General features: G+C 32.4%; 1 protein-coding gene across 1 annotated transcript; it reads left to right on the top strand.

Annotated features, from left to right (window-relative positions):
* Window positions 1-1,057: 1,057 nt before the first annotated feature.
* LOC137920247 (facilitated trehalose transporter Tret1-like) lies at window positions 1,058-14,347 on the top strand. The gene is made up of 8 exons (XM_068763526.1): window positions 1,058-1,319; window positions 5,992-6,127; window positions 6,438-6,666; window positions 9,347-9,503; window positions 11,183-11,403; window positions 12,530-12,701; window positions 13,296-13,582; window positions 14,040-14,347. The coding sequence occupies exons 1-8, from the start codon at window positions 1,254-1,256 to the stop codon at window positions 14,332-14,334; spliced, it is 1,563 nt and encodes a 520-aa protein (XP_068619627.1). The 5' UTR covers window positions 1,058-1,253; the 3' UTR covers window positions 14,335-14,347.
* The last annotated feature ends 288 nt before the right edge of the window (window positions 14,348-14,635 follow it).

Raw genomic sequence — 14,635 nt, 5'->3', positions numbered from 1 at the left:
TAAGTGTATCCGGGTATCGAAAGAATAAAAAAGAATGTAAATTATTTACGTCGTCGGGAAACGCTGAATGTAGGATACCTACAATCGTTAGTAATGTAACTTAAAATGGTGGAACGTAATATTTGGACAGAAAAAAAATAAACAAGTATAGCAGGTCGTAAAAGACGGCATATGTGTGTAGGGAATCATAAAAATCTCGCTACAAGTGTAGTGTACATACGTAGTGATATAGCAATATTAACGACCTCTTAATTTTATCTTTGTTTGAAACCTTGTATTCGCTCAGAACTGTATGCACTGGCAATCTTAAATACTTCCTATCGTTAAAAATTACGATTCTTTGTGAATAAAAAATTAATTCTCATATTACATTGAATACTGTAAACGATTTTTTATTCGTAATTTTAATTATCAAACACAAAAAGTAAATGTAAATATTTGATAGATGCGCTTATTCCCTTTTTAAAAAGATCTTTAAGTTTCTCTTAAAATTGATGAACATAAATAAAATAAGGTGTATCTATATCTCGCGAGCTAATTTTTGAATTCTCTTTATGAGGAATTATTCCTCATTATTCCCAGTAATCTTATATGTATGTTTTTTGGAAAGAAAACTTCCGTTATTGGTATGACTATTCGGTAAAACTAATGGAAAGTGAGGTAAGTTCGGCTTCCGTCACCTACCCTTTATGTTTATAACATCATCTACGTAGTATTTTGTGACAAAAGTTCGGAAAACGTCTGATGTTGGTATATTTCTGATAAGATATTATCTGTTATAGTATATGTTTCAAGTTTTTAGATACATCGTGGGTCCTCTTTTGTATAAATAATTATGTATCTTGAAATTATATTTAAATAATATTTTAGGGCCTTGTAAAACAATGATTTGTGAAATAATTTAGACTAATTAGAAAAATTACATAACATAATTAAATTAATTACCTAGAGAATTAATATTTTTTTTAAATTAAAGTATTTACTTTTCTTAAACATTTGTAATACTGCTTTTAAAAACGACATGATAAGTAAATTGTTAAAAACGAGATAAAATTAACGCTATCATGCCCGGCTAAACTGTATATACGAACGACACAAGCGGTTTGCCGTTTAGTGAACACACTGTGATGTTACACGCTACCTGTTCTTGAGGAATGAAAATTAAAAACTTTAATAGAAACGTCTGTTAGTGATCGATATGTTTTAAATAAATATATTTAAAAAGTAAAGAGTGTGCAAATTTAAAAACAGTTATGGTGCATAAAATACAAGAACAAATAACAATTCCAGTGAGTCGAATACGATGCATCACATCTCAGGTTTGTAAGACATTATTATTTTTATTTTAAATTAAAAAAGGACATTAGTTTTTTTTAAATAGGTTAAAATATTAAGAGGTCTGATTTCACTGCAAACGCGAAGGTAATTTTAGTATTGAGAAAGTATACTCGTTGTCCCAATTAAAGGCAGGGACACTTCGTATGTTTTATTTGGTAAGAGTTCGGCATAATTGTTCTATTGTGATCGCAACTGTAAAGTTTCCACACAAATACATCTCGTTATTTATGTCATTATAAACAATTAAATAATCGTTAAAACTAATGACCAATTTTCATTAATTGTGGGTAGATAATTATTTTAAACTCCATACATATATTTATAAAACAAATGCGTAGTATTATTTTAGAAAATTATTTCACCTGATAGTGAATATTACGGCTGCCCATAACTATGCGGAGTAACGCAGAGTTTTGTAAACAATATTATAATTAGTAACTATGACTAATTTGTGCACTTTCAACACAAATACTGCCTTTAATATTCCGCCCTCTGGGGAACATACCTGCAACCTACTCTGCTGATTGATGGCTTAATCCACGATCCCATCTGGGTACCGTGCGCTAAGTATGTAGCGTTTTCGGTGGATTATCCTGTGCTTTAGCTTAGTTAGTCGAAGATGCTTAGCCGAAATAGCCTACGGCGTTCAGACTACTTGAATCCGACGAAGCTAACCAGCTCATAACTCAGTAGTGCTTACGATGTACGACTGCAGGTATAGTCTTCACGATGGAACCTACAAAGACTAGTAAAAGTGAGAATTAATTCTTTATATCCAAAATAACAGATCCTATAAGTTACTTGTATAGTATTTGTTAAGGTCGAAAGGTTCTTGAGTGGATGACCACAAGCCAATAGCCCCAGCGTGGATATTATCCCTGTTAGATGCACCAACGACATAGTCAATGAGAGGTTTTAAGCTAGGCGTCCTTTGCGCTCTACCGCCCCGATCCTGCGGAATTTGCAAATAACAATTGGTCAGCATTAAAAATCCGATAAAAAAAATATACATAGTCAAGGTTGCAGAAAGTCCCTGGGTGAAGCTGCAATTGGTCATCGTGACATACTACGGCATGGCGATTTTTGATCTTTGTTGCGGGCGTCTGTCGGCTGGCTCGATCATGATAATGACAGTAACTATATTAATACACAAATTGAATCGAAGTCGTTTTAATCCATAGACGCCATGGCAAGGTATAATCGCCACGCTTAACAGGCGTGTTGGCGATCAAGTGTGTTATTGTGGTATGCAGAAAACGCTACTTCCCATCCTCGAATAACTTGTTTGTAAGCAGTGACAATCTTATATAATAAATGCATAAGGTATAAATTATACAAAATTGTATCACGACAATTCGAGCCCGCGATCGCAAGTCTCAGTTCTCTACCGCAAGGGTGCTTAATAGAAGTTTAATTTCAATAAAGTAATGCAATACCAAAATCGAAATATAATATAATAAGACATATAAATAGTCTTAATTTGTAATGTAGAGGGTATTAATTTTTTAGATACAAGATTGACATTTAAAAGCTTGTTTGATAATCAGTGTACAATTCGTTCACTTAGCCCAGTCTAAGAGAAGTAATTGTACATTAACAAGCTAAATAAATTATTTATCACAACAAATTCTCCCGCATTTGATTCAAATATAAAACAGAAGGTTAATTTTAAAAAGGTGTTATATCTTATCTAAATTTTCTGATTACTAGATCATAGCTTTAAAATACAATGTATTGAGTCAACTGACATTAATGCTAGTAATGAAGCTTCTCCTTTGAGTCTCGTCAATCTCAAAGTAAGTCCGTAATTCCCAAAACTGATTTCTATCTCTCTTTATACTAGCGGTGAAACCGTGCAAAAGCACCAGAACTTGTTATTGTTACTGGAAATAAAAGAGACCTAAGAAGAATATACGAGACGTAAACTATTACTCGAATCCAAAAGAAATAATACACGATAAAATTGTCTAGGATAAAACGCTCTACACACTACCGTATCACAAAATAAATCTATTTCCCACAGTATCTTAAGATCATCTTAAACAATAAACTATACATCAACAGTGTTTACAGATATACAGACATTGTTATCTCTATCACGAAATATCTCCTTTAGTTAAATTTAGTACGTCAAATAAAAAAAACGACATGCATTATTTCATATTTCGAGAAATAGATCTATCTACCAGTAAAACACTCTCCTTGCAGATAACCGTCTATGACAGTAACATCACGTGCTACAACAACACAAATGCCTTTAAATGAACATGGACAGTAATACAAAACCGTATTCATATAATAACTATAAAGTTTCATTTATAGAATTAATACAGAATCCTATGTATAGAATTATTACGAAATCTCATGCATAGGATTACTACAATATTATTCGCACAAATACTAACTTAATAATTTTACATTAAATAGTTGGTTATTAAATAAGCATATGTTTAACTGCGCAATATAACATTAAAAAAATATTTTTGGAATTCATAAGCATTTGGCATCAGTATATTCCGCTGAAGTATTTTGAAATCGAGAGAATTAAGCATAGCATTCTAATCTGTTTCTTAGGCTCTTTTTGAATTTGTTAACCATTGATTGTTATAATCTTGGAGGAATACGCAACTGCAAAGAAATTTTTAAAAATTTATAACGAATTTTACGCTGAAACATTAAAACTTATTAACCCAAGTAATTTTACTTTTACCGTATTCAGTTTCGTACTAAGAATTATCATAGTATATATAAGAATAATATTCACACCCGTTGTTCATCGAATTATTACGCAGTCAGAAGTAGCATTATGACCTAAAAATATCCGATCAATTAAACCAATAGACTCGGCAATGTAATGTCATGATTGAAATCAAGAAACGAAATATTTTGTTGCTGATCAAATGATATATATATATATATATATGTATATATATATATATATATATATATGTATTTATATATATATATATATATATAAATATATATATATATATATATATATATATATATAGGATATATATGGAGATAAGATACATAACACTCGAGTTCTTTATGTATCTAAGATGATTATTATAAACATGTACGTATCATTTGGATCATCACTTCAAAGTATACTTCCCAATTGTGTAGAGACCACGTTTATTAAAAATTTGTGGTTATTTTAAAAGTTATTGACCGATTAACTAACTAATGAATTTATAACAGATTTTTACCGTTATTTAGTTGTTTTTTTTTTGTTTAAAATAATATGGAAAAGATAATGTGTAATGAAAAATTTTTTAAATTTGAATTTTTTATTATTTTAAATTTTCTTGACGTGCAAGATTATATGTATATGATAGCAACATTTTTGTTTTGAAACTTAAATAATTATAGTGCACGTCCGTATCATCGATTTCCTTTTTTCCAAATTATTAAAAAAAAAATTGAAAATCTATAACGACTCCAAGCAGAGTAAAATTTTAAAAAAATTACTCAATAGTACGTACATTTAACTTTACGTGAAACCGGTTTAACCACACCAATACGAGAATATAGAGTATAAGGTTAATTGGTACTTTAATCAGACAAAGAAGTACTGTTTACTGTTTTCTTGATAACGCTTTATATGTATGGAATTACTGAGAAAACAATTTTTGTCAATAAAATTGATTGTAAGCGTATTATTAAAAGCTTAAGAGACACAGATAATTTTAAAATTCTGGTATAGTTAAACTTCTTTTAAATTTCATATTAACACAAAAACGACATACATCGGGGTCATTATGTTTTACACGTTTTCGCTTTTACACGGTTTTCCAAATAAGTTTTTTTTGTTTCAATAACCGATTTTTATTACCATCTCTCATAATGTAAATATTTCTGCTTCAAACATCGAATCGGCACAAATAACTTTGAGTGACGAAAGTAAATTCGAACCTTCGATTCCGAAAAAAGAATGAGAGTAATTTCTGACAGTGATAAAGGATAATAAAACACCTTTGGTTTTTTTTCTTCTGTTTAATGTATTGTAATTAAATAAAAAAACAGTGTTTCCGTAATATATTAAATATTTTAACTTGTCAATGCATTTTATTTTTATTTCTGTGTACACCTAAAAATATTGAAAAAAATCACAACTGTTAAATAGCAAAATTATGCATTTTTTCTGCAAGCTTTTCGATTTACACGGTTGACTTGAAAATTTTTAATTTTCAATTTACACGTTTTTCTCAGGAACGTATTTACCGTGTAAATCGGGACATAGGTGTATTCATTCATCCTAGCTGATAGACGTGGATTACAAGGCAAAGGCGTATTCCAATGATCGCCGCAATGACAGGATTTGCGCTGCCTGTACCCAGTGACTTCTCGTGATTTTGATTATTTCATCGGTCACTTAGTGATGAGCTCACCCAAGCTTCATGTACCTCGCTCGTGGGCACCACTCTTGACTTTGGTTCTTCTACGATTTCCTCATTTCTAAATCGATCTGGTAGTGAAGCTACGAGTATAGCTCTCTATTGATCTCTAGGTGACCTTCTGCCATCCTTTATAAATACAAATAATTAGGGCTGACAGGCAATAGCAATTGATACTTATGATCCGTTAAAAAGCTAGTAACGTTTTTTTTGAGTCAGTACTATATGATAAAAATAAATAAATTGTTTTTAGATTATATCATGTATGCCACCCAACTTTCTCCTGCTAGACCTTGGGATGGCCATAAGTTTTGCAACAATCGCATTGCCAAGTCTTCTTAATGCAAAGGAAGGATTATCATTAAATGAAAACCAGGCATCATGGTTCGGTAATGTATAACATTGTCTTTTTGTAAATTAGTTGTAAATATAAAAATGATTTTATCTGTCATATCTTTAATTTACTATCGTAATTATATTTATTGTCCATCTAACCAGCCTTCCTAAAATAAAAAGTAAATGAGTAAATTAATAATTTGTAAGATTAAACAGTAATTAAGGTACAATCTCAATAATTATCAGTACTTATACTAACTCTAACATTAACATGATTATTGTAATTTTTCTTTAAAATAATTTTATTCACGTGTTCCCCATTTTGGTTTTATTATATTATAATCGTTAATTGTTCATTTTCAGGGAGCCTTTCTTATTTAACGCAACCCATTGGCGCGTTAGTGTCAGGTCCCTTAGTGGACTACTGCGGACGTAAAAGAGCAAATTTTCTGGTCAATATACCGCATCTGTTAGCTTGGATCCTTATGTACTACGCATGGAATTTGCCATCATTGTTTGTAGCCAATGCACTGTTGGGATTAGGATCTGGTGTTATGGAAGCACCAATAAACGCCTACGTGGGAGAAATCTGGTAATGATAATTTTTATTTTTCATTAATTAAATTAGATTTAATTAACGATTTGTAATAAGATGCGGAAGTCCCACGAAAGCGTTTAGCGTAAAACATACCAGAAAGAAGAATTTTTCAAATATTCTCTGTAAAATGGTATTAAATTCTAAAGACACTTAAGGCACTTAAACTAGACCTCCTTACAGTAAACAACTCGAAGGCCTTTTTAGGATTCATTATAATTTTTACCGGATTGAAGAGACACCAAGCTATAAGGACTCTAAGGTGAACTTTACCTGGAGTACCTGGACGCAAGAAACACCGAATAATAACCTCTGAGGTTCTCGTATGAATCGTGTTTAACACATTGGCAGTAAAGATTGATTTATGGTCTTGTTACAAGGTCGTTCAATTTGTTACTGCGCTATTGTTGTCACACCTTATGGGAGGACGTGATCGTATCTCAGACTTCGTAAGATACGCTGCTTGAATTTCTTACTGAAGCTGGTCAGAAGCAAACCTACAAATATATGACTGGTGAAAAGTGTCTATGTGTGCAGTCTATATCATCATCATTCCCGTGCTAGGACATCCAATACTAAACACAAGCCTCCCTCATTTATTTCCAATGCAGGCGTTGGAAGCAGATACAGCAGTGTGTATCTTTACTTATGTACAGAAAACATTTATAATTTTATGTTTATAAAAATTTATGTGGATATTTAAAAATATACAATAAAAAAGTACTGCGCAAGTAAACTTAAAATCTACAGGCGAAGAATTCTATATTGAAAGAGGAGTATGCCAAGGTAATACCTTCTTATTCAAATTATTTTTGGCCGTCCTAGAAATGACGATTAGAATTCTTGAATGGTCAAATATGGGACTAAATAACGAAAACTTGATGTGGGTGCTTCCCATATGACCAATTGTATTTTATTAGAGTACATTACAAAGAAGGTTACAACAGCTAGCGATGGGAAGCGAAAAAGTATATTTGACAATCAACTTAATAAAAACAAAAATAATGTCAGTCTTCACAATCAGAGACTAACAATAAATAATGAACCAATAGAATACATACACGTGAGACCAATAATATCTACCGAAAATTGCGCGCAGAAAAAAGTGAAAAGAAAACTTGCTAACACTTCAAAACTGTTTTAGTTAGAAAAATTGTAAAGAATACACATATGCAAATGAAAGAAAAGAGAAGTGTTTGCAATATGTGTATTCAGCCATATTTACTGTCCATCGTATTACAATTAATCTTTGGTTATGATGGGTAACATCGTAACACGTCACATTATTTCACAATTTTTCAATCGCCCCTTTAAATGCGGTGACAATGAATCTATTTCAACAGGACAGTTTCGTAATGATTATCAGAGATTAATTTTTCTTTTAGGTCAATAACTTTTATGTGTTAATCTTCTTATCATAGACCAAATCGAATAAATTTTACGTAAATATTGTTATAATATTTTAAAGCCTGACTTAAGATAATTAAGAACAATCCTGATTAAAAAGGTTATAAAACTTTTTAGTCAGGATTGTTGTCTAACATAAGTTAATAAATGGTTTTTAAGATGACATTGTTATAGCTGGAAGACGTCTTTCCTTTGACGATAGGAATAACTAAACAGAAGTTGTTTCTTTTTATGTTTCAGCGCATTTAATCTACGCAAAATAGTAGTTGATATGTAATTCAAAAAATGCTTAACAGTTTTGTTTATCAATTTATAAATCGTAGCTTTAAGAGCACAATCTGATTCTAGTTTCTATTAAAGTGACTGGAAAAATTATATTAAAAGACTTCTAGCAATCTTCTCATAACATACACAGGAGGTAAATAATTCTATGTGGACAATAGAAATAATAGAATAAATAAATGAATAAACTCACTCGCCACAGTATTTTGCATACTATTAACAAAACACAGTTTAGTACGTATACCATATACCATAGTCGCGAATAAGAACAGTCATCTCCTAACACAGACTTCAATTGAGGTGATGATTGACGTAGAAGGCCCATGCCTATAGACGACGACGAAGTTAATATAATTACGTAATTTATAACACAAGGTAACTGGTGTGATGTTAAAGAAATTTTGAGTGTGATCTATCTTTGAGATGATGAAGCAGTAAAGTCTAACAATCGTAAAACAAAAACGAACATAATCTTTGACAGTTGTTTAATGCGTTGACGAACCTAGAACTTCTGAGCTCCTCACATCACCGTAGACCTGAAAGTCAGAGGACGTTTTACCACTTTGTCCTCCAAACCCCTAATGAGGCCTTGTCGCTGGACTCTGGAAGGGCCGCTGCATATGTATCCTCGCCGCTCGTTGGCGTTTCAGATAATTCTATTTATGTACTTGTAATAGCAGGGGGAGAACTCCAGCTGTTCCTTAACACATTGAGGCACTAGGGCAATCGCAGAAACTAAGGTAGTATGCAAAAGCGTTGCCGTAGTTTTAACAACTGTCATCAAGGGATTTAGCGGGTATGAGTCCTAAATAATCCTTCCGTTGCCTCGCAACAGAAGATAACCCATGTAGGATTTCTCTACGAGACAAATCGTGAGTGGGAAAGGCAGTTATTATAAATGTACACTACACTATTTCCCAATGTCTTGTGAGAAACAGGGTATCTATAACTTTAATTATTAAGATCATGTTGTTGAATATATTTTCAGTGAAGCGTCTGTGCGAGGAAGTCTCTGCACGTTAACACAGTTCTTCACCGCATTCGGTGTGTTCGTAATGTACTCCCTGGGCACGGTAGTGGACTGGCGGCAAGCAGCGCTAATCAGTCTCGTTGTACCCGCCATTTCGATGGCCTTCGTGTTTTTGGTAAGATTACTATTAAATTAAATCAAAGATAAAATCTGAAATAACTGGCCTCTGAAAAAATGATATTTAATTTGGTGACTTACATCTGTATAAGCACACACATACAAGCAAATACACTCTCACTCATGTGTTGGTTTCATTATGTTTACACTTTTCATATTTTATTGTATATATAGGTTCGTAGGTCTGGGTTCGCATTCTAACCCATTGTATTTACAGATATTTTGTAAGTGCATATTCATAATAAATAAATAACCATGTAGTTTACATTTTTTTATTTCTTATAAACAGTTTTTATTTTAAAAAATGATGGATCACGTAAAAGTACTTTAAACTAAGGAATTAAATAACTATTTGCTATTTTCCCAGTGGTGAACAAAAAATAAATTCTAAGGTTAGCGAGATTACGAGAAACAATCATATTATTAATGTAATTATGATTATCATATTGTACAGTAAATACCTACACAATTATTATCATGATGTTGAATGAATAAAATTAAATATTTAGAGAGTAAATCCATAATCCATTATAAAACGTAGATGTTTCAAGTGTTATAACGGCTTAAAATCTCATGAAACATTGTAATAATGTCAATTATACTACTTTATTTGTTAGCTTAGATAAATACTCTACATCCTGTGTAACATTTCACATACCAAGAGCATGATCATATTGTTACGAATGCGCTCATCTTTCAAACGGAACTACAAACAAAGTGAAATATTTAATAACAAACCAACATACGGTTACCACAAAATTAAAATCCACTAATCCAAATTTCAAATTCAAAATATCTTTATTCAAGTTGTCTTTCAAAAGCAGTTTTAAATCATCGATTATTTTAATATTATATTTAGTATGGCAACAACTTGCTCGGAATTCTGATCTGCTAAGTAGAACCGATCAGAAACTCAACAGTTGCTCATTTTAGATGAAATATTAAAATATTTGTTATATACATCCTAACATCAACTATGTGAATGCGTAAACAAACCAAGTTACAATCAACCAAAAACTCGTGAATGCTTTAATAAGATTTATTTATTAAAATACTTTTAAATTTAGATTTAAAAGAAAGAAAAAGACATTCTTAGATATCTAGACCCATTGATTTACTACGAAAAAACACTACTATAAAACTATTAAAGACTTCGATTTAAAGATTATTACTGCATATAATCAATATGTAATATCAATTTACTAACAAATTATTCTTAATCTCTATAGAAAAAAGTTTAAAGGGGAATTCCATTAAGATTTTCGATGATTCCAATTGGAATGGCCTGCATTCAGCATCATATCATCATCATCACCTTAACAAATACGTTTTTCAACCGTGTAAACATACGTCCAATGCTGCGCTTGTCGGTCGGTGTTTTCCACTCCAGAACCTGAAGGTTCCAGCGGCTATTCGTTATGTGCGCTGTGTGGTCTCTTTGCCAATCTGCAATGTCGTTCTTCTACGGATCTACGCATTCCTGAATCGATTTTGAAATGAAAATTACAAAGTTGCCCTCTTAATAGCTCGTTGAGCAACTGTTGGCTTGTCTCTGAGGCCCGAAAACATTTGCCGTTATTTTTTGATACTAAATTGATTTATATAACAAACCATCGCTTTAACTTTAGATAAATATGTGCCAACGCTTTCATGTATATGACTATTACGTATTTACAGGTTCCAGAAACTCCAGTGTGGTTAATCTCAAGAGGAAGGGATAAGGATGCCCTAAAATCTCTCTGTTATTTACGAGGATGGACAAAACCAGAAAATGTTAAAAAGGAGTTTGACGATTTAGTGGAATACAGTAAGAAGTTACGTCATTGCGCAATTTGCGAGAATGTAAAGGATGGGGGTTCAAAAAGTTGTGAGCACTGGAAGATGAACGCCTTGAAACGGTAAATTTATTAATTTAATTAAATTTCATACAATTTTTTTTCAGATATTTCGTTGTGTAACACTACTTTTTACTTTCTTCTTTAATAGACACGGTTCTTATGTTCGCCATTAAATCGCTTTATAAAAATTGTAATAAAGCCTATGTCTCATAACGCTTTTATTATGCGATTTAAATGTTGTTAGTTTATGCGATATGATCTAGTAAAGACGTCTAAACTAATTTTGACGTACTACAACTAAGATTACTCTTGCACAGCATTACTTCTCCCCATCCTTGATTAAGCAGATGTCAGCTATCTAGACCTCACAGAAAATCAACTAAATAAACTTGAGTGCCTTGAAGATGTTTGTATTCTTTTCATATTTGGATTTCGAAAATGTGATCATGCTTCCGAACTTCGAGTTCAACTCAATTGGCAACCCGGAAGCTTCGCCGGAACCTCCACGTGCTTTATCTACTTTATAACATTCTTTTCTATCTGTTCACTCATCTTCTTCTTTATCATCTTATTTCAAATCAAGATTTTAATTTTCATGATACACATGAGAGGTCTTTAAGATCATCAGAGAATATAAATTTTTAAATGCCGGCGCACCTTCTTCTTCGTTTATTACCAAATCTTTTACCACATAAGTCGGTTGTAGAACGTGTTACCGTTGAATATAACATCTACTAAGTCTCTTTATTTTAAAGGAGACGGTTAAGATTAATCAAAGTAGAAAGTTAAGGAGTTAATGTATAACTCATTTGTAAGCAAAAAGCTTTAAAACTTTTGCAGCTTCCAATCACCCTGTATAAAGTGATCACTTCAAAATATAAAGCATTCATTTTTTTAATGAAATGTAACAGGCCAGTAACTTTTGACACCATAAAGTATACAGGCATAGAGAGAAGATAATAATTAATTGTAATATGAATAATCCGAATTTTGAAAACTCTTTATCTCTCTTTCTTTCTATATTATTATTACTTCATTTATTGTTTTTGTAGCAATTTATTTTTGAATATGGTGAACCACACATTAATTGACATCAAAGAAGCTATACAATCACCTCTTTGAAGCGTTTACATTTATAACCAATAATCCTGTAAAATTGACAAATAATACATCTATTGATTTTCAGATCCATTTACAAATTCAGGTATATAATGTTAAGTAAAGAAACTATGAGACCTCTCTCGTTAGTGATGATGTATTTTCTCTTCTTTGTTATGAGTGGTCTAACACCGATACGGCCGAACATGGTTAACATTTGTGGTGCTTTGGGAATGTCACAAGATGGGAAGGATGTCGTGGTAAATATTTTCATTAGAAATATAATTTGAATTATTATCCTACACCTCTTATTTAAAAACAGCACTCATTCACAAGCAACGGTACTAAAATATAAAAATACCTTCATGTCAGCCTATAGACGTCCACTGCAAGGCATTTCCCAAAAATCACCGAAATAACCCGTCTTGCACTGTCCATATTTAGCGACTTACTGCAACCTTGACTGTGTGGTCGGTACTCTTAGTTGAGGGTCTACCCATGTCGCGCCTACCGGCTCATTGTCAGCAATTCTTCGACCTTCGTTCTGAAACAATCTCACAGCAGAGCTCCGAGCTCCCACCCCATTGCTATCTGGGTGATCTTAAGCCTTATAAGGCTCATCGTAAGCGAAGCGAACGTTTCAGATCCGTATATCATCACCAGAAACACACACTAGACAAAGAAATTAGTCTTCAGACATTGCGGTATTTTGAACGAGAATACGTTACGAAGCCTTTCGAATGTTGCCATCGGTTTATATACATTGAAACCCGTTTTGAAATTATAACCAGACGAAGATAATTTTAGCGACCTATAATCTTAAACAAACATTTATTAACAAAACATTCTTTCAGCTGATGGTTGGTGTTATAACTTTAGTTACGAGCATTATGGTGGTGGCTTTGGTGAAGATATTGGGTAAACGTAAAATCATCCTATCAGCAATGTTTGGTACGGCCATCTTCTGCGCTAGTCTTAGCATTTATGCTAAGATCAATCTCAGCGAATCCGTTTACTCCTTCGACACTGATACGTTTCCAAAAGAGAAAAGCCACTTGCCCTTGATATTATTCTATTTTATGGCCATGTTCACGGGTTTGAGTTTACCTTGGGTGTTGCTGGGAGAAGTATTTCCATTCCGGTGAGTTACCTAAATTTTTACTTATAGTTGATTAGTTTTAAATCATCTAAGCTTAATGGTGCTATTCTCTAATAATCATCATTACTATTATAATAGCCCATAGACGCCCACTGCAAGTCATATGTCTCCTCCAAAGATTGCCACGATGATCAGTCATGCGCAGCCCGCATTCTACTTTTAAAATTCACTAAGTTTAACCACTATAAAATGATCTCGCTTCTAACCGGTCCTATTCAAAATCTATGTAGAAAGATGTCTGCCCAGCTGTGGGTATCCTATGGATGAAATGGTGATTATTATGACGAGGCTTCCCATAACTTAGTCGACCCTATATTTCTTGTTTTTAGAATATCAACCATATGAACTGTTAATCTTTGTAACAAATATACACACATATACTTTCTTTGATATTAATAAAACTTGCCTGTATTTAAAAAAAATTATTATGTTTTTCTAGGAGTCGTGCTTCCGCACAAGGCATAGCAGCGGCCAGCAATTACATATTCACATTTCTCGGTGCGAAAACTTTTATAGACCTTGAAAACAACTTAAAGTTATGGGGCACATTTGCTGTGTATTCTGGGTTTGGTTTCTTGGGAACCATATGCCTCTACTTTTACATGCCGGAAACTGAAGGAAGAACTTTGGAAGAAATCGAAGAATACTTTAACAAGGATAAACTGAAAACATTCGCAGATGATCCATTTATCAACTTTTTTAAGGGATGTAAAAGAAAAAAGTATTCCATGTAACATTATAAATAAACTTGAGTAATTAATACTGAATAGTATTTTTTGTTTCATACACTTCTATTTACCCTCATGAAGTTGGCGATAAATACATTCATCCTAAAATAAAACTCAGTTCAAATTTTGGCTGTTTAACATAGGTGATATGAAACAAAACAGAGATTTTCGGCTAGGTTCAGTTTATTAAAGTGTTATTTATATTCTTCCTCTCAGTAGCTCCCTCGTGAATGAGGATCGTGGCCAAGTACGTCAGTTTCTGCTATAATTTTTTTCCGGGCTGATCTATTTTAACCAAAGTTTTAAG

Source organism: Battus philenor, unplaced genomic scaffold (genome assembly GCF_028537555.1).
Source record: "Battus philenor isolate CCGP_79_NKW_IND1 unplaced genomic scaffold, ilBatPhil1.0.hap1 SCAF_18, whole genome shotgun sequence".
Taxonomy (NCBI): Eukaryota; Metazoa; Arthropoda; class Insecta; order Lepidoptera; family Papilionidae; genus Battus; species Battus philenor.
This window is presented reverse-complemented; position numbering and strand designations above follow the sequence as displayed.